This window comes from Lepisosteus platostomus, chromosome 5, assembly GCF_059453375.1.
Source record: "Lepisosteus platostomus isolate fLepPlt1 chromosome 5, fLepPlt1.hap1, whole genome shotgun sequence".
Lineage (NCBI taxonomy): Eukaryota > Metazoa > Chordata > Actinopteri > Semionotiformes > Lepisosteidae > Lepisosteus > Lepisosteus platostomus.
The window spans coordinates 1,645,830-1,670,548 of record NC_142615.1 but is presented as its reverse complement, the minus strand read 5'-3'; the positions used below and the strand labels follow the sequence as shown (position 1 = coordinate 1,670,548).

The following is a 24,719-nucleotide window of genomic DNA, read 5'->3' as shown; positions in this document are numbered from 1 at the left end:
GGAAGCCTGTGAGTCCGTCCCTCTCCCACATACAGATCCCTAGAGCTCTGCGCAGCTCAGAGCTGCTGAGCCAATGCGCTGTGGTGTGCGCAATGTCAGATGCACCCAGTTTATGGACATCGGTGAACACCAGTGACATCCTTCTGTCCGTCACTGGGACAGAGGAAGAGGAGGAGTGAAAACAATGCTGTGTAGCAGCAGACGGGCGGAGAGCCAGATGCGTGTTCCCTGACACACCTGTGTCTCGCTGAATGTTTAGGAGCCGTGAGCAGGTGGCTTGGGAAAACCAGTTGACCAGAGAGCCACTGGCGAATTACAGGCAAGACAGAAACAGCTGAGTGTGCTCAGAGCGGCGCTTGTTGAAGACGCGTTCTGAAACATGCTGACTTACCTCCGGAGCTGGAGTCTGATTTCTTCTGCCTGTTCCAGCGCTGCAGTTCCTCCGCCTGCTTCCTGATGTCTTCCTGCGTCATTCCCAGCTCCATTCCCTCTGCCTGGGTCTCGCTCCCCCCCCTGTCCTGGGCTGTCAGGGGGTACAACTCTCCTCTGTTCTGCGCCACCAGCCTGTTGATCTTCTCCAGCAACTGAGGCACCTGTGGGTGACCTGCGCTGGCTGTCTTGTTGTTGAAGACCTGGTACCTGCTCCCACACTCCCTGATCAGCTCTTGGCGGTCCTTCTGGGAATTTTTCAGGAATTCCTCTTCTGTCTCCCCTTCCAGGTCGTCGCCATGGGTGAACAGGATCACGATGTGCCGTGTGACTCCCGGGCCGAACTTCTGCTGGATCTGTGTCAGGATCTTCTTCTCTCCCTGGGAGAATTGGCCCAGCTGGAGCACCAGGAGGAAGACGTGAGCTCCTGGGGCAGACAGATCCAGACAGCGCTGGATCTGAGCCCCGGGGTCAGGACAGGCTTGGTCGAAGAAGTCTGGAGTGTCGATCACAGCCACTGGTCTCCCGTGGATCTGCGTCTCTGCTCTCTGACACTCAGTGGTCACAGCCCGGGAGGAGAGGGAGGTTTTAAACTCCTTTCTTCCCAGGATGGTGTTTCCTGCTGAGCTCTTCCCTGAGCCTCCCCTGCCCAGCAGCACCAGCGTCAGAGCTGCAGTTTGCCCCTGGGCTGGACCTGCTGTGGGACAAGGACATGACAGTTCACTGTGCTGCAGGACTTCCACAGGAAGGTACAGGCAAGGACTTCCAATGGAAGAGACAACTCCAGCAGTGACGAATCTTACAGTCACACCTGCACCTCTCCAGAGACACGCTGGCTCATGCATTTTTCATCTGAGTCTTCTCTACATGTCCTGTTGTGCCATCTAGTGCTCACAACACGTACTGCAGTTCCCTATAACACTCAACATTACCTTCCCGTTTCCTAAAGAGACGTGTTTCTCTCAGAAAATACTGCACTAGTCCAAATGTCTATAATCCAAATCATTTCAGGAAGTCACACTACCTCCAGTCTTACAAACCGAGAGGCATTGAAAAGACAAGTGACCCTAGGGTTAGGGTTAGGGAGTCAGTAGTCAGCACTGCTGCCTGGCAGCACTGGGGCCCTGGGTTCACTTCCTGGGGTGCTGTCTGTGAGGAGTCTGCATGTTCTCCCCGTGTTTGTGAGGGTTTCCTCCCACAGTCCACAGACATGCGGTGGGTTAAAGGCCTTCTGGGAGAACTTGCCCTGGTGTGTGTGTGTGTGTGTGTGTGTGTGTGTGTGTGTTTCCTGCGATGGACTGGTGTCCTGTCCATGGTGAACCCCGTCTTGTGTCCGTTGCTTGCTGGAATAGGTTCCAGCTGCCCTGCGACCCTGAACTGGGAGAAATGGGTGAATGGACTGGTGGATCAGAGAGCAGAAGTGTGTTAAGGAAGCCTGCGAGTCCGTCCCTCTCCCACATACAGATCCCTAGAGCTCTGCGCAGCTCAGAGCTGCTGAGCCAATGCGCTGTGGTGTGCGCAATGTCAGATGTTCCCAGTTTATGGAAATCAGTGAACACCAGTGACATCCTTCTCTCCATCACTGGGACAGAGGAAGAGGAGGAGTGAAAACAATGCTGTGTAGCAGCAGACAGGTGGAGAGGCAGATGCGTGTTCCCTGACACACCTGTGTCTCGCTGAATGTTTAAGAGCCGTGAGCAGGTGGCTTGGGAAAACCAGTTGACCAGAGAGCCACTGGAGAATTACAGGCAAGACAGAAACAGCTGAGTGTGCTCAGAGCGGCGCTTGTTGAAGACGCGTTCTGAAACATGCTGACTTACCTCCGGAGCTGGAGTTTGATTTCTTCTGCCTGTTCCAGCGCTGCAGTTCCTCCGCCTGCTTCCTGATGTCTTCCTGCGTCATTCCCAGCTCCATTCCCTCTGCCTGGGACTCCAGGGCTGTCAGGGGGTACAACTCTCCTCTGTTCTGCGCCACCAGCCTGTTGATCTTCTGCAGCAGCTGAGGCACCTGTGGGTGACCTGCGCTGGCTGTCTTGTTGTTGAAGACCTGGTACCTGCCCCCACACTCCCTGATCAGCTCTCGGAGGTCCTTCTGGGAATTCTTCAGGAATTCCTCTTCTGTCACCCCTTCCAGGTCGTCGCCGTGGGTGAACAGAACCACGATGTGCCGTGTGACTCCCGGGCCGAACTTCTGCTGCATCTGTGTCAGGATCTTCTTCTCTCCCTGGGAGAATCGGCCCAGCTGGAGCACCAGGAGGAAGACGTGAGCTCCTGGGGCAGACAGATCCAGACAGCGCTGGATCTGAGCCCCGGGGTCAGGACAGGCTTGGTCGAAGAAGTCTGGAGTGTCGATCACAGCCACTGGTCTCCCGTGGATCTGCTTCTCTCCTCTCTGACACTCAGTGGTCACAGCCCGGGAGGAGAGGGAGGTTTTAAACTCCTTTCTTCCCAGGATGGTGTTTCCTGCTGAGCTCTTCCCTGAGCCTCTCCTGCCCAGCAGCACCAGCGTCAGAGCTGCAGTTTGCCCCTGGGCTGGACCTGCTGTGGGACAAGGACATGACAGTTCACTGTGCTGCAGGACTTCCACAGGAAGGTACAGGCAAGGACTTCCAATGGAAGAGACAACTCCAGCAGTGACAAATCTTACAGTCACACCTGCACCTCTCCAGAGACACGCTGGCTCATGCATTTTTCATCTGAGTCTTCTCTACATGTCCTGTTGTGCCATCTAGTGCTCACAACACATACACAGCACAACACTCAACATTACCTTCCCGTTTCCTAAAGAGACGTGTTTCTCTCAGAAAATACTGCACTAGTCCAAATGTTCTGTAATCCAAATCATTTCAGGAAGTCACACTACCTCCAGTCTTACAAACCGAGAGGTGTTAAAAAGACAAGTGACCCTAGAGTTAGGGTTAGGGATCAGTAGTCAGCACTGCTGCCTGGCAGCACTGGGGCCCTGGGTTCACTTCCTGGGGTGCTGTCTGTGTGGAGTCTGCATGTTCTCCTCGTGTTTGTGAAGGTTTCCTCCCACAGTCCACAGACATGTTGTGGGTTAAAGGCCTTCTGGGAGAACTGGCCCGGTTTTAGTGAGTGTGTGTTTGGGTCAGTGTGTGTGTCCCGTGATGGACTGGTGTCCTCTCCAGGGTGTGTGTGAGTGTGTGTGTCCTGTGCTGGACTGGAGTCCTGTCCAGGGTGTATGAGTGTGTGTGTGTGTGTGTGTCTGACCTTTGATGGACTGGTGTCCTGTCCAGGGTGTGTGAGTGTGTCTCACCTGTGATGAACTGGTGTCCTGTCCAGGATGAACCCCATCTTTTGTCCATTGCTTGGTGGGATAGGTTCCAGCTGCCCTGCGACCCTGAACTGGGAGAAATGGGTGAATGGACTGGTGGATCAGAGAGCAGAAGTGTGTTAAGGAAGCCTGCGAGTCTGTCCCTCTCCCACATACAGATCCCTAGAGCTGCTGAGCTAATTTGCGGTGCTGCTCCTGCCCAACAGCACCTCCAGATGTCCCACTGACTGATCCAGTTATGAGACGAAAGAGTGAACAGACTGTATCATCGTAACACATTCAGAATAGAGGCATTGTACATTTTTGTAGACTTGTTCCGAGTTCAGAACATAAAAATGATGTCTTTTTAGAAATTGTGAATACAGTGTGTCTATTAGTCTCTTACATACAGGGGAAGGTCAAGAGCTGTATTTGTCCCCAGATTGTGGACAAGGACACCTTATTTAGGGAAGTGTGTAGCTGTCTGGACGTGCAGTGTCCAATAACACCCTGTGGATTCATCTCAGTCCGTATTTGTTCTCTGTGTGGAGAAGGACTGCAACTTTACCCCTTTGCAAAACTGAACAGGTATGTGTGTTAGCATGCTCGCGAGTGGAGTAATTAGTAATTAATTCAGTAATATCACTGATTGCACTGCTGTCTCAAGTCGTTATCACAGATCAGCTTCACAGACTTATCGCTAATTCTCCATTGTGGCAGTGGGAAGGGATTCCCCTGCGCACCACTAGGGGGCCCTCTAACTGTCCCTCGCTAGCTAATTCATCGTGAGAAGCCCTATATTACATTGGAACACAAACACCTTGGGTTCGTCTCAGAGCCAGGGTACCAGCTGAAAGGGTGCATAAGCCTTTTCCTTCTCTAGAGAAATCTCTACACTCCCCTGTACTCTCGCCATTTATTATTTCTTCCAGGCTGAAGGAACACAACTCGGGGTGACTATGCACCGGCTCTGTGCCTCGAACAGAGGTATCGATCCCCCGCCGGTGAAAAGGCAGCCAGACGTCCCACACTGTTACAGCGTGTTTCATTAACATGGATTCCGAACTGTCGCACTGTGGCTGCAATTCTTGCCTCACCCTGCTGCTTCTACGTCAGAACGTTTCATCTCTTATCTCTGTTCATGTTGGTGCAATGGACCAAGCCTATGGCTTGACCACACGTCCCCTTATTCTAACAGACATGCTTGCTGTCTTTCTCAGAGAGCAGAAAAGCAAAGAGACAAATCAGATTATTAATTGGTAGGTGTGGCAGATTGCTGAGTATAATAACATCAACGATATGAAACATTTGTCATTTTGAGAAGAGGTATAATCGTCTAAAAAACGTCTCTGCTCTGAAACAGTGTCTGTCAGTGTGCATCTATGTGCTGTGTGTCATCTCTCTCCGTGTTCAACTCACCGAGAGCCCGTGAGGTTGAGGTTGAGGTTGAGGTTGAGGCAGGAGGCTCTTCGACTCTCTCTGGCAGCAGCAGTAAGAAGCAAAGTGTTCCTGCTAGCAGACTTAAAGAGCTCTCTTCAGCTGTGGGCGGATCATCAGGAAGACACACCCAGAAGCGCCTCATAAAAGATCTGTCATCCGCGCAGGAGTAGCTCCTCAGGTGACGCAGCACGATGTCTCAGAGCACAGCGGGAGGTGAGTGGCTTTTTGATCGCAGTTAGTTTGATTACAGATCCTTAAGACTCCGTAGTCGGCTGTAGAGCCTGCTGGCTTGGAGAAGAAGGATTTTAATTCTTTAACATTAATCATTAATTAGCCTCGTACTTGTGTGCAAAATGCCTATAAAACAGAAAACAAAAGAACGGTGAGATACTGGCACTACTTGTTCTATTTTTGATGACCAGATTGTCTGAACAAAGGATTCATTTGTCCACATTGGTCATCTGTCCTGTTTATCTTTACAGGGTGTGCAAAATGAACCATAGAGCCACAAATGATAAATACATGTTATAGGAATAAATGTCTAATCTAATCAATCAATCCTGTCTAATCTAATCAATCCAAATATAAACTTTATTTTCCCTTTCTTTTGGACCAAAGCTAGAATTCATCATAACTTAACACCAATAAAGAGGTCAGGACAATTGCTATTTCAGGAAATCAGACAATTCTTTTACACTTTTCAAAAGTGAACCTGTAACTGAGTGATCTCTCAGTCTATGCCTGGTCCTATTCCTGCCTCCTCCTGTGCCACACATTCTCTAATGCTGTTGACGTCCTCTAGAGCCTGAAAGGGAACGGAGCTTCATCTGATTTATGCCAGTGATTCTCTACTTCCTGTAGAAAACCTGAAATTGACTCAGGAGTGCCATTTCAAAAGCAATTCTTTCCTTTTCAGACCAGCTGCAGGAGAGGCGGATCGTCCTCATTGGGAAAACAGGAGTGGGGAAGAGCGCCGTCGGAAACACCATTCTGGGCAGGAAGGAGTTTAAATCTGCCCTCAACGCCACATCGGTGACAAAGTGCTGTGAGAAACAGTCCACAGAGATCAACCGGAGACGTGTCGCTGTGATCGACGCTCCAGGCATCTTTGACACTGACGACCCCGATGAACGTATAATTCCTGAGATCTTGAGGTGTGTCCAGGTCTCCTGCCCGGGACCCCACGCCTTCCTGCTGGTCATCCAGCTGGGCCGCTTCACCGAGGAGGAGAAGAACGCTGTGGAGGCCCTGCAGGAGCTCTTTGGAGAAAGGGCCAACTCTTACACCATCGTCCTCTTCACCAGGGGGGACGATCTGGAAGATGAAACCATTGACGACTACGTGGAGAATTCCCATCAAGACCTCCGGGATGTGATCCAGAAGTGTGGCAGCAGGTACCACGTCTTCAACAACAAAGACATGGAGAATCGCACCCAGGTGAGGGAGCTGCTGACCATGATCGACCGCATGGTGGCGGCCAACGGGGGTAAGTGCTACACCCAGGAGATGTATGAGGAGGCCGAGAGGAAGATCCGGGAGAAGGAGGAGGAGATGAAGAGGAAACGCAGCCTGGAACACAGGCAAGAGCTGCAGATCCTGGAGACACAGAAGAAGCTGGAGCTGATGAACACGGAGCAGGAGGCCATGAGGGCTGAGCTGGAGAGAGCCCACCAGGAGAGAACAGAGGAGCTCAAGAAGAAACACCAGGAAGAGCTGAAGAAGATCAGGGAGGAGGCTGAAAACTCACAGTACAACTTCAGCTTCACCAAAGCCCTGCAAACTAGCTGGAAGAAGCTTAAATGTCTGTTCAGAAAAAAACATTAATAGTTCAAGAGTAACGATTTGAGAGCACCTACAGCAAATGTTTAATAAGGCCAATTCTACTTTCATGATTTTAAGATTATCAATAAGTTTAAACTGTCCTTCCTGTCCTATTTTCTATTGGTTTTATGGTTTAGTAATACTCTTTGCATCATTGAAAATCCAAAATAAATGGTTTGCTGGCTTTCTCTAGTGACTTAATTCGTGTGACTCTCACTGTAGAAAAAGGGAAACACTGCTGTATTGAGTCTGAGCCCCATTCAGAACCGTATTCTGTACTGTGCTCCTGTTTGCATACAATAAAGATCTGCTTTCCTGCTCTGCTCAAGAACCTGATAGTTGAGTGATTTCTACAACCCTTAACCAGCGTAATCTCTGGGCTCAACATCTCAGTTTCTGATAGAAATGACATTTAGCCCAAGAGCTGACTATACCTTGTACAGGTAACCCACCCAAACCCACTTAGGATGAGACGCAGCAAATGGTGTATCCACTACTTTATTATATGACAGTAGTCTATGACTGCAACGGCCCTGTGTTGGGTATCCTGGTGCAGGCACCTTTATACAAGAACACTTGACTTCATAACATTAGTAAATGAAGATCACACTTGAGGCACACTGATAAGAAGGAAAATTCAAATCTCGGCTGATGTTCTCACTCATGGAAAGAGGAAAGGCAGTTCCTGGAACAGGGGCGTCCAGCAGGTGGACAAGATGGAGCAGTGGCCACCAGTCCAGGTCGTTATACTGCCAAACCAGTCACAGGCGTGTGCTCAGTGCTGGCCTTCTTGGACTAAATGGACAGGTTTCGTAAGAGATCTTGGACTGAGATGGTGGATAATCCAGGTGGCCTTGATAGACAGAAGCTACAGCACAATGAAAGAAGTTACCAAAACATTTTTGTAAATCATTAAACATCAGTGCTGCTGATGTGAGAGAGTACAGTACAGTGCACTTGATGAACTCCGGAGATATTAATTTAAATAAACATCTCTGCAGTTCCATAAGAAAATGGATTTGTCGGTCTAGGTTAATAGTGTACAGTATCTGTCAGCACCTTCAGGTGCAGACGCAGTCTGACAGGACCAGTGACACCAGTGAAAGTGAAAGAGAAGGAGCAGCTGTGAACTCTGACCCAGTCCCTCCCCCGTCTCCACCAATCACACACCACCATCGCTCTGACATCACATGTTGTCAGGCAGGAGCTGCGCTGAGAGGTTGTCTTCAGTAGGTCCAGCTTGAGGGATCTGCTCCGAATGCCATCAAGAACCTATGTTTCTAAGAATGAAGCAGCAGCTCCAGGCTTCAGGGCTGCAAAGGCTCGTTTGGCAGTGATGCTGGGTGGCAATGCTAGAGGAGTCTTGAGGCTTGTGCTGGTGCACAAGAGGAAGTCCATGATGCAGCACCACAAGAGCTTTCCTCTTCTGTCTTCTCTCTTGAGGGAATACGGTCTTATTTGGCACCATATCAAAAGCTTCTTTATGAAAAATGCCAAAAACTCGCCCCTGTTACCTGATCATCCAGCCCACCCCTGACTGGAGCCAGTATCTGAGATGGCTGTTCTGTGTGTCTGGGGACCTCGAGTATCCTGGGTCAAACAGACCTCGACTACAGAGGCGTCTTTCCTGCTTGGGGTGCAGTTTCAGAATCAGGAGATAGGAGATCGGCTCCTGTTGATTTTGTGCCATCCGGGTGCAGAGAGAGAGATCTGACTGCAGGCTGTGTCACATTTATCAGAAGGCAGCTCATCTCTTCTCTGGCCTCTGCAGGCATTATTGAAGAATTTCAAACTTACTAACAGTCTGGGGGGGTTTCTGGGTGACCAGAACGTTAGGCCCCTGAAACGCCTTGTTTGTCAACACTGTACACAGAGTAACTTGTGTGTGGTATCTTTTCTTGTGTGCAGTCTAGTTTGTCTCTTGTCAATGTAATAAAGATGAATTTTGGCATTGACTTTTTTATGTACAGAAGTCACAAGACATGACTTCTTACTCAGCAACAGTATGAGAGAATACATTGCAAGCAGTTTATCTGACCTTCTGATGCTAACGATATAACCGCAGAAAGTCGAGACACATTTCATACTTTCTGTTTGTAGACTTCCTGTTCACCAAACTAAAGGTGAATTTTCATTTCTGAGAAATCAAGTGGTCAGGTACAAGGAAGTATCTGTAGAGAGAAACAGCTCCTAATATGGACATTTAGAACGAGCTCTGCTACCACCAGCCTGCTGTATGAAACCCGTGACCTTTGACCTGATCAGAGGCTGCTGTCACGTCTGTATCCTGTATCCTCTCCACACGCGTGAAGCCAGGACTCTGCTGACCCACACCGAACCCCAGTGAAGAGTGAAGAGTTGTGTCTGATTGTAGAGAAATCACTTCCAGTCGGGGGTTATGAATAGTTGTTTGACTTATTGACTTAACCGCTCGGTCGGTTCCTGATTTTCACCAGTTTCCGAACCCCTCAGTTGTGACAATATCAAGAGGACCAGCTCCGTTTCTCCTCTCAGTACTTCATGGAAGACGTTACAAATATATTTGTACACTGGATTTTCTTTCTGGTTTTGTTGATCTCTTTCTTTAATGTTTACAAATGTCAAGAAACGCTTCATGTGTTCATCGTTTCAGAGTGGATAACTTTATGGTTCACTGCAGTGGATCTGCACTGTTGTTCTAAACAATTAATGAAACGTTTCAAAGCCCGGTCTGATTTTCTTAGAATCCTTTGACCTCAATTGCAAAGAATTGTATTGACTTTCAAATACAGGTCACGTTGATCACAATTATGTTCACCACATTATCTACTTTTTATCCATTCTTTAAATTTCTCCCAGGTCTTTAAGTGCAAGCAGTGACTTTCCAGACTCCTCCTTCAGTTTCTCCTCATACTCCTGACACAGTGTCTCCACATCACTCAGATATTTCTTCCTGTCTTCTATCTCTCGGCTCAGCTGTTGTTTTCAGGCACATCCAAAACCCCACAACCCAATACCGAGACTGAGGTTCTAGAGGAAGGACCAGTGAGGCAGAGAGGTAACAGGCCCACAGCACACTAATGCAGCAACAACACCTCAAAGAGAAACAGGGCTCGAAGTCTGATCTGTTGGTATGGGACAGAAACCTGTCAGAGCCCATAGTGTAAAACCCTGTTGTTGGCAGGGTGTGTGTGTGTGTGTCTGTGTGTGTGTGTGTGTGTGTGTGTGTGTGTGTGTGTGTGTGTGTGTGTGTGTGTGTGTGACTTGTCTCAGGCAGAGAGCAGGAAGTTGAAAACACTTTCCAGGAAATACCACAGCCTTTCCAGTGTTCAGCAAGAAATCTCATCTTTCACCCAGTATACCCAGGTAAGTTACCCAGTATACCCAGTATACCCAGGTGAGTTACCCAGTATACCCAGGTAAGCTGTGGGATCATGAGTGCCAGTGAACAGTACACAAACACACCATATAAGATCACAAGAAGAGAACAAGGAGGAGGAGAGGAGGAGGAGAACAGAGAGGAGAGAGGAGTGGGGACCTGAAGCAGGAGCCCCTGTTTCCTGATCATCCAGCCCACCCCTGACTGGAGCCAGTATCTGAGCTGGCTGTTCTGTGTGTCTGGGGACCTCGGGTATCCTGGGTCAAACAGACCTCGACTACAGAGACGTCTTTCCTGCTTGGGGTGCAGTTTTAGAATCGGGAGATAGGAGATCGGCTCCTGTTGATTTTGTGCCATCCGGGTGCAGAGAGAGAGATCTGACTGCAGGGTGTATCACATTTATCAGAAGGCAGCTCATCTCTTCTCTGGCCTCTGCAGGCACTATTGAACAGTTTCAAACGTAGAAGAAGTCTGGGGGTTTCTGGGTGACCAGAACGTTAGGCCCCGAAACGCCTTGTTTGTCAACACTGTACACAGAGTAACTTGTGTGTGGTATCTTTTCTTGTGTGCAGTCTAGTTTGTCTCTTGTCAATGTAATGAGGAAGAATTTTGGCATTGACTTTTTTATGTACAGAAGTCTCAAGACATGCCTTCTTATTAGCAACAATATGAAATTGCAAGCAGTTTATCTGACCTTCTGATGCTAACGATATAACCGCAGAAAGTCGAGCCACATTTCATACTTTCTGTTTCTAGACTTCCTGTTCACCAAACTAAAGGTGAATTTTCATTTCTGAGAAATCAGGTGGTCAGGTACAAGGAAGTATCTGTAGAGAGAAACAGCTCCTAATATGGACATTCAGAACGAGCTCTGCTACCACAAGCCTGCTGTATGAAACCCGTGACCTTTGACCTGATCAGAGGCTGCTGTCACGTCTGTATCCTGTATCCTCTCCACACGCGTGAAGCCAGGACTCTGCTGACCCACACCGAACCCCAGTGAAGAGTGAAGAGTTGTGTCTGATTGTAGAGAAATCACTTCCAGTCGGGGGTTATGAATAGTTGTTTGACTTATTGACTTAACCGCTCGGTCGGTTCCTGATTTTCACCAGTTTCCGAACCCCTCAGTGGTGACAATATCAAGAGGACCAGCTCCGTTTCTCCTCTCAGTACTTCATGGAAGACGTTACAAATATATTTGTACACTGGATTTTCTTTCTGGTTTTGTTGATCTCTTTCTTTAATGTTTACAAATGTCAAGAAACGCTTCATGTGTTCATTGTTTCAGAGTGGATAACTTTATGGTTCACTGCAGTGGATCTGCACTGTTGTTCTAAACAATTAATGAAACTTTTCAAAGCCCGGTCTGATTTTCTTAGAATCCTTTGACCTCAATTGCAAAGAATTGTATTGACTTTCAAATTCAGGTCACATTGATCACAATTATGTTCACCACATTATCTACTTTTTATCCATTCTTTAAATTTCTCCCAGGTCTTTAAGTGCAAGCAGTGACTTTCCAGACTCCTCCTGCAGTTTCTCCTCATACTCCTGACACAGTGTCTCCACATCACTCAGATATTTCTTCCTGTCTTCTATCTCTCGGCTCAGCTGTTGTTTTCAGGCACATCCAAAACCCCACAACCCAATACCGAGACTGAGGTTCTAGAGGAAGGACCAGTGAGGCAGAGAGGTAACAGGCCCACAGCACACTAATGCAGCAACAACACCTCAAAGAGAAACAGGGCTCGAAGTCTGATCTGTTGGTATGGGACAGAAACCTGTCAGAGCCCATAGTGTAAAACCCTGTTGTTGGCAGGGTGTGTGTGTGTGTGTGTGTGTGTGTGTGTGTGTGTGTGTGTGACTTGTCTCAGGCAGAGAGCAGGAAGTTGAAAACACTTTCCAGGAAATACCACAGCCTTTCCAGTGTTCAGCAAGAAATCTCATCTTCACCCAGTATACCCAGGTAAGTTACCCCAGTATACCCAGGTATGTTACCCCAGTGTACCCAGGTAAGTTACCCAGTATACCCAGTATGCCAAGTATACCCAGGTGAGTTACCCAGTATACCCAGTATACCCAGGTAAGTTACTCAGTATACCCAGGTGAGTTACCCAGTATACCCAGTATACCCAGGTGAGTTACCCAGTATACCCAGGTAAGCTGTGGGTTCATGAGTGTCAGTGAACAGTACACAAACACACCATATAAGATCACAAGAAGAGAACAAGGAGGAGGAGAGGAGGAGGAGAACAGAGAGGAGAGAGGAGTGGGGACCTGAAGCAGGAGCCCCTGTTTCCTGATCATCCAGCCCACCCCTGACTGGAGCCAGTATCTGAGCTGGCTGTTCTGTGTGTCTGGGGACCTCGGGTATCCTGGGTCAAACAGACCTCGACTACAGAGACGTCTTTCCTGCTTGGGGTGCAGTTTTAGAATCAGGAGATAGGAGATCGGCTCCTGTTGATTTTGTGCCATCCGGGTGCAGAGAGAGAGATCTGACTGCAGGGTGTATCACATTTATCAGAAGGCAGCTCATCTCTTCTCTGGCCTCTGCAGGCACTATTGAACAGTTTCAAACGTAGAAGAAGTCTGGGGGTTTCTGGGTGACCAGAACGTTAGGCCCCTGAAACGCCTTGTTTGTCAACACTGTACACAGAGTAACTTGTGTGTGGTATCTTTTCTTGTGTGCAGTCTAGTTTGTCTCTTGTCAATGTAATGAGGAAGAATTTTGGCATTGACTTTTTTATGTACAGAAGTCTCAAGACATGCCTTCTTATTAGCAACAATATGAAATTGCAAGCAGTTTATCTGACCTTCTGATGCTAACGATATAACCGCAGAAAGTCGAGCCACATTTCATACTTTCTGTTTCTAGACTTCCTGTTCACCAAACTAAAGGTGAATTTTCATTTCTGAGAAATCAGGTGGTCAGGTACAAGGAAGTATCTGTAGAGAGAAACAGCTCCTAATATGGACATTCAGAACGAGCTCTGCTACCACAAGCCTGCTGTATGAAACCCGTGACCTTTGACCTGATCAGAGGCTGCTGTCACGTCTGTATCCTGTATCCTCTCCACACGCGTGAAGCCAGGACTCTGCTGACCCACACCGAACCCCAGTGAAGAGTGAAGAGTTGTGTCTGATTGTAGAGAAATCACTTCCAGTCGGGGGTTATGAATAGTTGTTTGACTTATTGACTTAACCGCTCGGTCGGTTCCTGATTTTCACCAGTTTCCGAACCCCTCAGTGGTGACAATATCAAGAGGACCAGCTCCGTTTCTCCTCTCAGTACTTCATGGAAGACGTTACAAATATATTTGTACACTGGATTTTCTTTCTGGTTTTGTTGATCTCTTTCTTTAATGTTTACAAATGTCAAGAAACGCTTCATGTGTTCATTGTTTCAGAGTGGATAACTTTATGGTTCACTGCAGTGGATCTGCACTGTTGTTCTAAACAATTAATGAAACTTTTCAAAGCCCGGTCTGATTTTCTTAGAATCCTTTGACCTCAATTGCAAAGAATTGTATTGACTTTCAAATTCAGGTCACATTGATCACAATTATGTTCACCACATTATCTACTTTTTATCCATTCTTTAAATTTCTCCCAGGTCTTTAAGTGCAAGCAGTGACTTTCCAGACTCCTCCTGCAGTTTCTCCTCATACTCCTGACACAGTGTCTCCACATCACTCAGATATTTCTTCCTGTCTTCTATCTCTCGGCTCAGCTGTTGTTTTCAGGCACATCCAAAACCCCACAACCCAATACCGAGACTGAGGTTCTAGAGGAAGGACCAGTGAGGCAGAGAGGTAACAGGCCCACAGCACACTAATGCAGCAACAACACCTCAAAGAGAAACAGGGCTCGAAGTCTGATCTGTTGGTATGGGACAGAAACCTGTCAGAGCCCATAGTGTAAAACCCTGTTGTTGGCAGGGTGTGTGTGTGTGTGTGTGTGTGTGTGTGTGTGTGTGTGACTTGTCTCAGGCAGAGAGCAGGAAGTTGAAAACACTTTCCAGGAAATACCACAGCCTTTCCAGTGTTCAGCAAGAAATCTCATCTTCACCCAGTATACCCAGGTAAGTTACCCCAGTATACCCAGGTATGTTACCCCAGTGTACCCAGGTAAGTTACCCAGTATACCCAGTATGCCAAGTATACCCAGGTGAGTTACCCAGTATACCCGGGTAAGTTAACCAGTATACCCAGGTAAATGACCTCAGTATACCCAGGTACTGTAAGTTACCGAGTATACCCAGGTAAGTTACCCAGTATACTCAGTATACCCAGATAAGTTACCCAGTATACCCAGGTGAGTTCCCCAGTATACCCAGGTAAGCTGTGGGTTCATGAGTGTCAGTGAACAGTACACAAACACACCATATAAGATCACAAGAAGAGAACAAGGAGGAGGAGAGGAGGAGGAGAACAGAGAGGAGAGAGGAGTGGGGACCTGAAGCAGGAGCCCCTGTTTCCTGATCATCCAGCCCACCCCTGACTGGAGCCAGTATCTGAGCTGGCTGTTCTGTGTGTCTGGGGACCTCGGGTATCCTGGGTCAAACAGAGCTCGACTACAGAGGCGTCTTTCCTGCTTGGGGTGCAGTTTCAGAATCAGGAGATAGGAGATCGGCTCCTGTTGATTTTGTGCCATCCGGGTGCAGAGAGAGAGATCTGACTGCAGGGTGTATCACATTTATCAGAAGGCAGCTCATCTCTTCTCTGGCCTCTGCAGGCACTATTGAACAGTTTCAAACGTAGAAGAAGTCTGGGGGTTTCTGGGTGACCAGAACGTTAGGCCCCTGAAACGCCTTGTTTGTCAACACTGTACACAGAGTAACTTGTGTGTGGTATCTTCTCTTGTGTGCAGTCTAGTTTGTCTCTTGTCAATGTAATAAGGATGAATTTTGGCATTGACTTTTTTATGAACAGAAGTCACAAGACATGACTTCTTACTCAGCAACAGTATGAGAGAATACATTGCAAGCACTTTATCTGACCTTCTGATGCTAACGATATAACCGCAGAAAGTCGAGCCACATTTCATACTTTCTGTTTGTAGACTTCCTGTTCACCAAACTAAAGGTGAATTTTCATTTCTGAGAAATCAAGTGGTCAGGTACAAGGAAGTATATGTAGAGAAGAACAGCTCCTAATATGGACATTCAGAACGAGCTCTGCTACCACAAGCCTGCTGTATGAAACCCGTGACCTTTGACCTGATCAGAGGCTGCTGTCACGTCTGTATCCTGTATCCTCTCCACACGCGTGAAGCCAGGACTCTGCTGACCCACACCGAACCCCAGTGAAGAGTGAAGAGTTGTGTCTGATTGTAGAGAAATCACTTCCAGTCGGGGGTTATGAATAGTTGTTTGACTTATTGACTTAACCGCTCGGTCGGTTCCTGATTTTCACCAGTTTCCGAACCCCTCAGTTGTGACAATATCAAGAGGACCAGCTCCGTTTCTCCTCTCAGTACTTCATGGAAGACGTTACAAATATATTTGTACACTGGATTTTCTTTTGGTTTTGTTGATCTCTTTCTTTAATGTTTACAAATGTCAAGAAACGCTTCATGTGTTCATCGTTTCAGAGTGGATAACTTTATGGTTCACTGCAGTAGATCTGCACTGTTGTTCTAAACAATTAATGAAACATTTCAAAGCCCGGTCTGATTTTCTTAGAATCCTTTGACCTCAATTGCAAAGAATTGTATTGACTTTCAAATTCAGGTCACATTGATCACAATTATGTTCACCACATTATCTACTTTTTATCCATTCTTTAAATTTCTCCCAGGTCTTTAAGTGCAAGCAGTGACTTTCCAGACTCCTCCTTCAGTTTCTCCTCATACTCCTGACACAGTGTCTCCACATCACTCAGATATTTCTTCCTGTCTTCTATCTCTCGGCTCAGCTGTTGTTTTCAGGCACATCCAAAACCCCACAACCCAATACCGAGACTGAGGTTCTAGAGGAAGGACCAGTGAGGCAGAGAGGTAACAGGCCCACAGCACACTAATGCAGCAACAACACCTCAAAGAGAAACAGGGCTCGAAGTCTGATCTGTTGGTATGGGACAGAAACCTGTCAGAGCCCATAGTGTAAAACCCTGTTGTTGGCAGGGTGTGTGTGTGTGTGTGTGTGTGTGTGTGTGTGTGTGTGTGTGTGTGTGTGACTTGTCTCAGGCAGAGAGCAGGAAGTTGAAAACAATTTCCAGGAAGTACCACAGCCTTTCCGGAGGTTCAGCAAGAAATCTTCTCTTTGGCTGACAGCTTACAATTCCAAGAGAGAAACAGGAAGAGGAGACATTCACTGTGGGGACTGGGTGAACCCTAAAGGTTTAAAATGGAGTTTTACTGCCACCTGGGGGCAGAGAACACGTACTGCAGGAACACTGGTCTCCTGCCTCTTTCCCCAGCAGACTCCTGCCAATCGACAGAGACTGAAGCCATGAAGGTCACCTGCCCTGGGGACAAGCTGAAACTGCGTCCCTCCGAGAGGCAACAGCAAACAGTTGAAATGGCGCCAACAATCAACACTTAACCCCACAGATTTATCTGAAAGAACTTGATCTTGAACTTCATTGCCATATGTGACCGGTACGATGGAATTCTTACCTACAGAAAGTCCCTCGAGTGTTAAAACAAGTGTAAAAACACAGAGTGCAGACAGCGCATCAAAACAACAGACAAACAAACAGCAGACAATGTACGAGCCAACAAGTAAACAGCTTGAACGTAAACATTGACTGGAGATGGGCAATAATTAAGAATTCATCATGAGGGAGAGGGTGATGGTGCAGGTGTGCTCCGAGGGACAGGGCCAATCGCCCTGCTTGTGGGTAGAAGCTATTGAGGACACTGGTGGTCTGTGTCCGTATGCTCTTGTGTCTCTTGCCTGAGGGCAGTGGGCTGAAGGGCTCGTGCCCGGGCTGGTGACGAAAGCATGTTTAGAGTTGTAGGTCATGTCGTGTCACCTAGGGTTCATATTGGTAAGACCACTAAGGTTACCTCCTAATTCACTACAGAGACGTGTTTCCTTCAGAGAGTCCTGTCCATCCTCTTCCTGGTGTACTCTAACCTGAGATCATCTCTTTGGATGGGAAACTGGTTGGCCTGTTGGCTTTAGCGCCCTCTGCTGGCCGGCTCCTTGAGAGCTCTGCCTGGCGATTATTCTGTCCCTCTTCTGGATTCTGGACTGCCCTTTTGCCCTTCGACTTTGGACCTCGCCTCTCGTTTCGGGTTGTTGGCCACTATTGGCACTTCCTGGAATCCGAACCACCTTTCTCCTCTTGACCGCGGACTCGCCTGACGTACCTGTCGGTGTCCCTAGTTTCCTGTGCTTCTCTGTCCTTCCGGTGTCTCTCTCCCTGGGGCTATACTGATTGTGCTTGGCTCAGCACTGACGTTCGGATGTCCTGAGACCCGCCTGGCACCAGGTCGCCCCACGTCCGCTGCCTGAGGGCGTGGGTTTCTATAGGGCATTCCTGAACAGCTGAGCCTGGGCTAACCCCATCTCGCCACTACACAGAGAGTCTTTTCTGCTCTCCTGCCTCTCCACGGTTCGTCCCTTCGGACCTCCGTGACAGTACCGGATTGTTCACCTGCTTGTTCCCCTACTGTACCTCCTCCTGCATCTGCACAGGACCCACACATCTCTTCACCTTCACTGGGGAGTCCTTACAGGTCATCACTGTATAAATGTGTTCTTATTCTTAATACATTGTTGTGCACAGTGTGATTACTGTATGAGCTGCTGATCTCCTCATGCTCTCTAATTTCGTGTCATGGATGTTGTAACACAGGCCTTGTTGGATACAAAATAAGCATAGTATTGTATTCCATTGTTCTGACAGATACATCGACCATTATGATCATATGGAAGATCTCACTGTTTTATTCGGCGTTATGTACCGGACAAACAAGAGAAAGGAACGCTACAAGTTGCAAGGTTTTTAATGAAAACAGTGATCAGGAAATACACTTCCACACCTGCAGGGTTTCTCCTAAAGTTAACTTCAGTTTCCAAGACCTTGTTTCACTTTTTTTTCCCTTTTGACTTCAGAAATGCCCAGACTCCTGGGTTCTCCACCTCTTCCCTGAGTTTCCTCTTCTCCTCTTCATGTTTCCTCTCCAGCTCCTCCAGCTCCCTCTGGAACTCAGCCCCCGTCTCAGCTCTTCTCCACTGGTCCTCTGTTCTGGTCATCACCTGTTCCATGCTCTTATACAGCTCTTCGCATTTCCTCTTCAGCTCCTCATCTCCCTCTCTTGACGGTGTATCTATCTAGAGCAGCTCGGTGCTGAAGTGTTCTCTTCTGTTCTGCTCCACCAGCCTGTTGATCTTCTCCAGCAGCTGAGGCACCTGTTGGTGACCTGCGCTGGCTGTCTTGTTGTTGAAGACCTGGTACCTGCCCCCACACTCCCTGATCAGCTCTCGGAGGTCCTTCTGGGAATTTTTCAGGAATTCCTCTTCTGTCACCCCTTCCAGATCGTCGCCGTGGGTGAACAGGACCACGATGTGCCGTGTGACTCCCGGGCTGAACTTCTGCTGTATCTGTTTCAGGATCATCTTCTCTCCCTGGGAGAATCGGCCCAGCTGGAGCACCAGGAGGAAGACGTGAGCTCCTGGGGCAGACAGAGCCAGATAGCGCTGGATCTGAGCCCCGGGGTCAGGACAGGCTTGGTCGAAGAAGTCTGGAGTGTCGATCACAGCCACTCGTCTCCCGTGGATCTGCGTCTCTGCTCTCTGACACTCAGTGGTCACAGCCCGGGAGGAGAGGGAGGTTTTAAACTCCTTTCTTCCCAGGATGGTGTTTCCTGCTGAGCTCTTCCCTGAGCCTCTCCTGCCCAGCAGCACCAGCGTCAGAGCTGCAGTTTGACCCTGGGCTGGACCTGCTGTGGGACAAGGACATGACAGTTCACTGTGCTGCAGGACTTCCACAGGAAGGTACAGGCAAGGACTTCCAATGGAAGAGACAACTCCAGCAGTGACGAATCTTACAGTCACACCTGCACCTCTCCAGAGACACGCTGGCTCATGCATTTTTCATCTGAGTCTTCTCTACATGTGCTGTTGTGCCATCTGGTGCTCACAACACATACACAGCAAAACACTCAACATTACCTTCCCGTTTCCTAAAGAGACGTGTTTCTCTCAGAAAATACTGCACTAGTCCAAATGTTCTATAATCCACATAATTTCAAGAAGTCACACTACCTCCAGTCTTACAAACCGAGAGGCATTGAAAAGACAAGTGACCCTAGAGTTAGGGTTAGGGAGTCAGTAGTCAGCACTGCTGCCTGGCAGCACTGGGGCCCTGGGTTCAATTCCTGGGGTGCTGTCTGTGAGGAGTCTGCATGTTCTCCCCGTGTTTAAGGGTTTCCTCCCACAGTCCACAGACATGCGGTGGGTTAATGGGCTTCTGGAAACACCAGCCCTGGTGTGAGTGTGTCTGTGTGTCCTGTGATGGACTGGTGTCCTGTCCAGGGTGTGTGTTTGAGTGTGTGTGTGTCCTGTGATGGACTGGTGTCCTGTCCAGGGTGTGTGTGAGTGTGAGTGTGTGTCCTGTGATGGACTGGTGTCCTGTCCAGGGTGTGTGAGTGTGTGTGTTTCCTGTGATGGACTGGTGTCCTGTCCAGGGTGTGTGTGTGTGTGTCCTGTGATGGACTGGTGTCCTGTCCAGGGTGTGTGTTTGAGTGTGTGTGTGTCCTGTGATGGACTGGTGTCCTGTCCAGGGTGTGTGTGAGTGTGAGTGTGTGTCCTGTGATGGACTGGTGTCCTGTCCAGGGTGTGTGAGTGTGTGTGTTTCCTGTGATGGACTGGTGTCCTGTCCAGGGTGTGTGTGTGTGTGTGTGTCCTGTGATGGACTGGTGTCCTGTCCAGGGTGTGTGTGTGTGAGTGTGTCACACTCTCGGACTCTCTTGGACTGATTTCCAAGGCCGCGATGGTAAAGCCACTCACTACCAGCTTAATTATAGTCTTAATTATACAGAAAAGGATGATCTGATAATCCCAGAATACCTTTCCAGATGTCTCTTCCGATGCTGCTCTGCAGGCCCCTCCAGTCAATGTACTTATCCAGGCTCTCAGCAGGACTGACAGTCAGAGAGTCAGGAATCACACCCAGGGAGCCAGACCTGCTCAACAAGGAGAGAGGAGTCTATCACCTCCTGTCCTGATGGGTCACCGAGCATGCGTCTCTCCTGCAGAGTGGAAGAGACTCCAGAGAGACACTCTCATGGGAGAGCCAGTCTGAGCAGAGTCACACCTGTAAGAGGAAGAGCTACAGACACATACCTGTCTGAGGAAGAGCTACAGACACACACCTGTCTGAGGAAGAGCTACAGACACACACCTGTCTGAGGAAGAGCTACAGACACACACCTGTCTGAGGAAGAGCTATAGACTTACACCTGTCTGAGGAAGAGCAGAGTCACACCTGTCTGAGGAAGAGCTACAGACACACACCTGTCTGAGGAAGAGCAGAGACACACCTGTCTGAGGAAGAGCTACAGACACACACACCTGTCTGAGGAAGAGCTATAGACACACACCTGTCTGAAGAAGAGCTATAGACACACACCTGTCTGAGGAAGAGCTACAGACACACCTGTCTGAGGAAGAGCTACAGACACACACCTGTCTGAGGAAGAGCAGAGACACACCTGTCTGAGGAAGAGCTACAGACACACACACCTGTCTGAGGAAGAGCTATAGACACTCACCTGTCTGAAGAAGAGCTATAGACACACACCTGTCTGAGGAAGAGCTACAGACACACCTGTCTGAGGAAGAGCTACAGACACACACCTGTCTGAGGAAGAGCTACACACACACACACCTGTCAGAGGAAGAGCAGAGTCACACCTCTCTGAGGAAGAGCTACAGACACACCTGTCTGAGGAAGAGCTACAGACACACACCTGTCTGAGGAAGAGCAGAGTCACACCTGTCTGAGGAAGAGCTACAGATACACACCTCTCTGAGGAAGAGCTACAGACACACACACCTGTCTGAGGAAGAGCTACAGACACACACCTGTCTGAGGAAGAGCTACAGACACACACCTGCCTGAGGAAGAGCTACAGACACACACCTGTCAGAGGAAGAGCAGAGTCACACCTGTCTGAGGAAGAGCTACAGACACACACCTGTCTGAGGAAGAGCTACAGACACACACACCTGTCTGAGGAAGAGCTACACACACACACACCTGTCAGAGGAAGAGCAGAGTCACACCTGTCTGAGGAAGAGCTACAGACACACCTGTCTGAGGAAGAGCTACAGACACACACCTGTCTGAGGAAGAGCAGAGTCACACCTGTCTGAGGAAGAGCTACAGATACACACCTCTCTGAGGAAGAGCTACAGACACACACACCTGTCTGAGGAAGAGCTACAGACACACCTGTCTGAGGAAGAGCTACAGACACACACCTGTCTGAGGAAGAGCTACAGACACACACACCTGTCTGAGGAAGAGCTACACACACACCTGTCTGAGGAAGAGCTACAGACACACACCTGTCAGAGGAAGAGCAGAGTCACACCTGTCTGAGGAAGAGCTACAGACACACACCTGTCTGAGGAAGAGCTACAGACACACACCTGCCTGAGGAAGAGCTACAGACACACACCTGTCAGAGGAAGAGCAGAGTCACACCTGTCTGAGGAAGAGCTACAGACACACACCAGTCTGAGGAAGAGCTACAGACACACACACCTGTCTGAGGAAGAGCTACACACACACACACCTGTCAGAGGAAGAGCAGAGTCACACCTGTCTGAGGAAGAGCTACAGACACACACCTGTCTGAGGAAGAGCTACAGACACACACCAGTCTGAGGAAGAGCTACAGACACACACCTGTCTGAGGAAGAGCTACAGACACACAGCTGTCTGAGGAAGAGCTACAGACACACAGCTGTCTGAGGAAGAGCTACAGACACACCTGTCTGAGGAAGAGCTACAGACACACACCAGTCTGAGGAAGAGCTACAGACACACACCAGTCTGAGGAAGAGCTACAGACACACACACCTGTCTGAGGAAGAGCTACAGACACACACACCTGTCTGAGGAAGAGCTACAGACACACAGCTGTCTGAGGAAGAGCTACAGACACACCTGTCTGAGGAAGAGCTACAGACACACACCAGTCTGAGGAAGAGCTACAGACACACACCAGTCTGAGGAAGAGCTACAGACACACACACCTGTCTGAGGAAGAGCTACAGACACACACCTGTCTGAGGAAGAGCTACAGACACACACCTGCCTGAGGAAGAGCTACAGACACACACCTGTCAGAGGAAGAGCAGAGTCACACCTGCCTGAGGAAGAGCTACAGACACACACCTGTCTGAGGAAGAGCTACAGACACACACACCTGTCTGAGGAAGAGCTACAGACACTCACCTGTCTGAGGAAGAGCTACAGACACTCACCTGTCTGAGGAAGAGCTACAGACACACACCTGTCTGAGGAAGAGCTACAGACACTCACCTGTCTGAGGAAGAGGACGTTCTCTGCTTCATCTTTGTGACAGTACTGACCCCACTCTCACTCACCCACTGTGGAAATAAATCAGGGACAGTGAGAGATCTCATACAGGAAACTGATATGTTTCAACAGCTCTTACAGCACAGCATGCACAACATGTATAGGTTAACCTAGTTATGGCTGCAGTGTCTCTAGACCAGTGCTTGACCAGTACCTGCAGGAAGCGGTCAGCCTGGGGGATGTCCAGTCCAGACTGCACTGTCCTGGCTACCTCCTCCATCTCTCTCAGCTCAGTCTCCAGCAGTGCCAGGTTTCTCTCCATCATGCTCAGCATCTCGCGGTCCGCTGCCTGCATGTCCCTCTTCAGCTGCTCCTCGGCGAGACGCAGTGCTTCCTTCAGCTCCTCAAACTGCTGACTGATCCCAGACATCAGCTGACGGGACTTGTGCTGCAATCAGAGAGAATACAGTAAGGAGCTGCGTTTGACAGAGACAAGTAACACAGAAAGACAGAACAGTCAAGTCAGTACAGAGACACGGCTATATAGACTCTTACTGGTGTTGACACACACACACACACGCCTGTACAGACTCTTACTGGTATAGACACACACACACACTCCTGTACAGACTCTTACTGGACACACTGTATAGACACACACACACACTCCTGTACAGACTCTTACTGGTATAGACACACACACACACACTCCTGTACAGACTCTTACTGGTATAGACACACACACACCTGTACAGACTCTTATTGGACACACTGTATAGACACACACACACACTCCTCTTCAGACTCTTATTGGACACACTGTATAGACACACACACACTCCTGTACAGACTCTTACTGGACACACTGTATAGACACACACACACTTCTGTACAGACTCTTATTGGACACACTGTATAGACACACACACACACTCCTGTACAGACTCTTATTGGACACACTGTATAGACACACACACACTCCTGTAAAGACTCTTATTGGACACACTGTATAGACACACACACACACTCCTGTACAGACTCTTATTGGACACACTGTATAGATACACACACACACTCCTGTACAGACTCTTACTGGACACACTGTATAGACACACACACACTCCTGTACAGACTCTTATTGGACACATTGTATAGACACACACACACACTCCTGTACAGACTATTACTGGACACACTGTATAGACACACACACACTCCTGTACAGACTCTTATTGGACACACTGTATAGACACACACACACACTCCTGTACAGACTCTTACTGGACACACTGTATAGACACACACACACTCTCCTGTACAGACTCTTATTGGACACACTGTATAGACACACACACACCTGTACAGACTCTTACTGGACACACTGTATAGACACACACACACACTCCTGTACAGACTCTTACTGGACACACTGTATAGACACACACACACTCTACCGTACAGACTCTTATTGGACACACTGTATAGACACACACACACCTGTACAGACTCTTATTGGACACACTGTATAGACACACACACACTCCTGTACAGACTCTTATTGGACACACTGTATAGACACACACACTCCTCTACAGACTCTTATTGGACACACTGTATAGACACACACACACACTCCTGTACAGACTCTTATTGGACACACTGTATAGACACACACACAGGAGTGTGTGTGTATAGACACACACACTCCTGTACAGACTCTCATTGGACACACTGTAAAGACACACACACTCCTTTACAGACTCTTATTGGACACACTGTATAGACACACACACACTCCTGTACAGACTCTTATTGGACACACTGTATAGACACACACACACTCCTGTACAGACACTTACTGGACACACTGTATAGACACACACACTCCTGTACAG

General features: G+C 48.6%; 3 protein-coding genes across 3 annotated transcripts in view; 1 reads left to right on the top strand and 2 right to left on the bottom strand.

The window, feature by feature from the left end:
- The window catches only part of LOC148662380 (uncharacterized), a 56,314-nt gene extending 53,959 nt beyond the window's left edge, over positions 1 to 2,355 (bottom strand). Inside the window, exon 1 of the mRNA XM_088632847.1 lies at positions 2,250 to 2,355. Within this exon, the coding sequence (XP_088488973.1) occupies positions 2,250 to 2,343 (94 nt within the window). The 5' untranslated portion in view covers positions 2,344 to 2,355. The remainder of the gene's footprint in view (positions 1 to 2,249) is intronic.
- Positions 1 to 24,719, bottom strand: part of LOC148662378 (uncharacterized) — a 150,736-nt gene that overhangs the window by 113,044 nt on the left and 12,973 nt on the right. The window contains exons 3-5 of the mRNA XM_088633000.1: positions 23,039 to 23,272; positions 22,828 to 22,895; positions 20,343 to 20,458 (exon numbers count right to left, since the gene is read on the bottom strand). Coding sequence (XP_088489126.1) covers positions 20,343 to 20,458; positions 22,828 to 22,895; positions 23,039 to 23,272 — 418 coding nt within the window. The remainder of the gene's footprint in view (positions 1 to 20,342; positions 20,459 to 22,827; positions 22,896 to 23,038; positions 23,273 to 24,719) is intronic.
- On the top strand, positions 5,334 to 7,294 carry LOC148662379 (GTPase IMAP family member 9-like). The gene is made up of 2 exons (XM_088632846.1): positions 5,334 to 5,355; positions 6,041 to 7,294. The coding sequence occupies exons 1-2, from the start codon at positions 5,334 to 5,336 to the stop codon at positions 6,964 to 6,966; spliced, it is 948 nt and encodes a 315-aa protein (XP_088488972.1). The 3' UTR covers positions 6,967 to 7,294.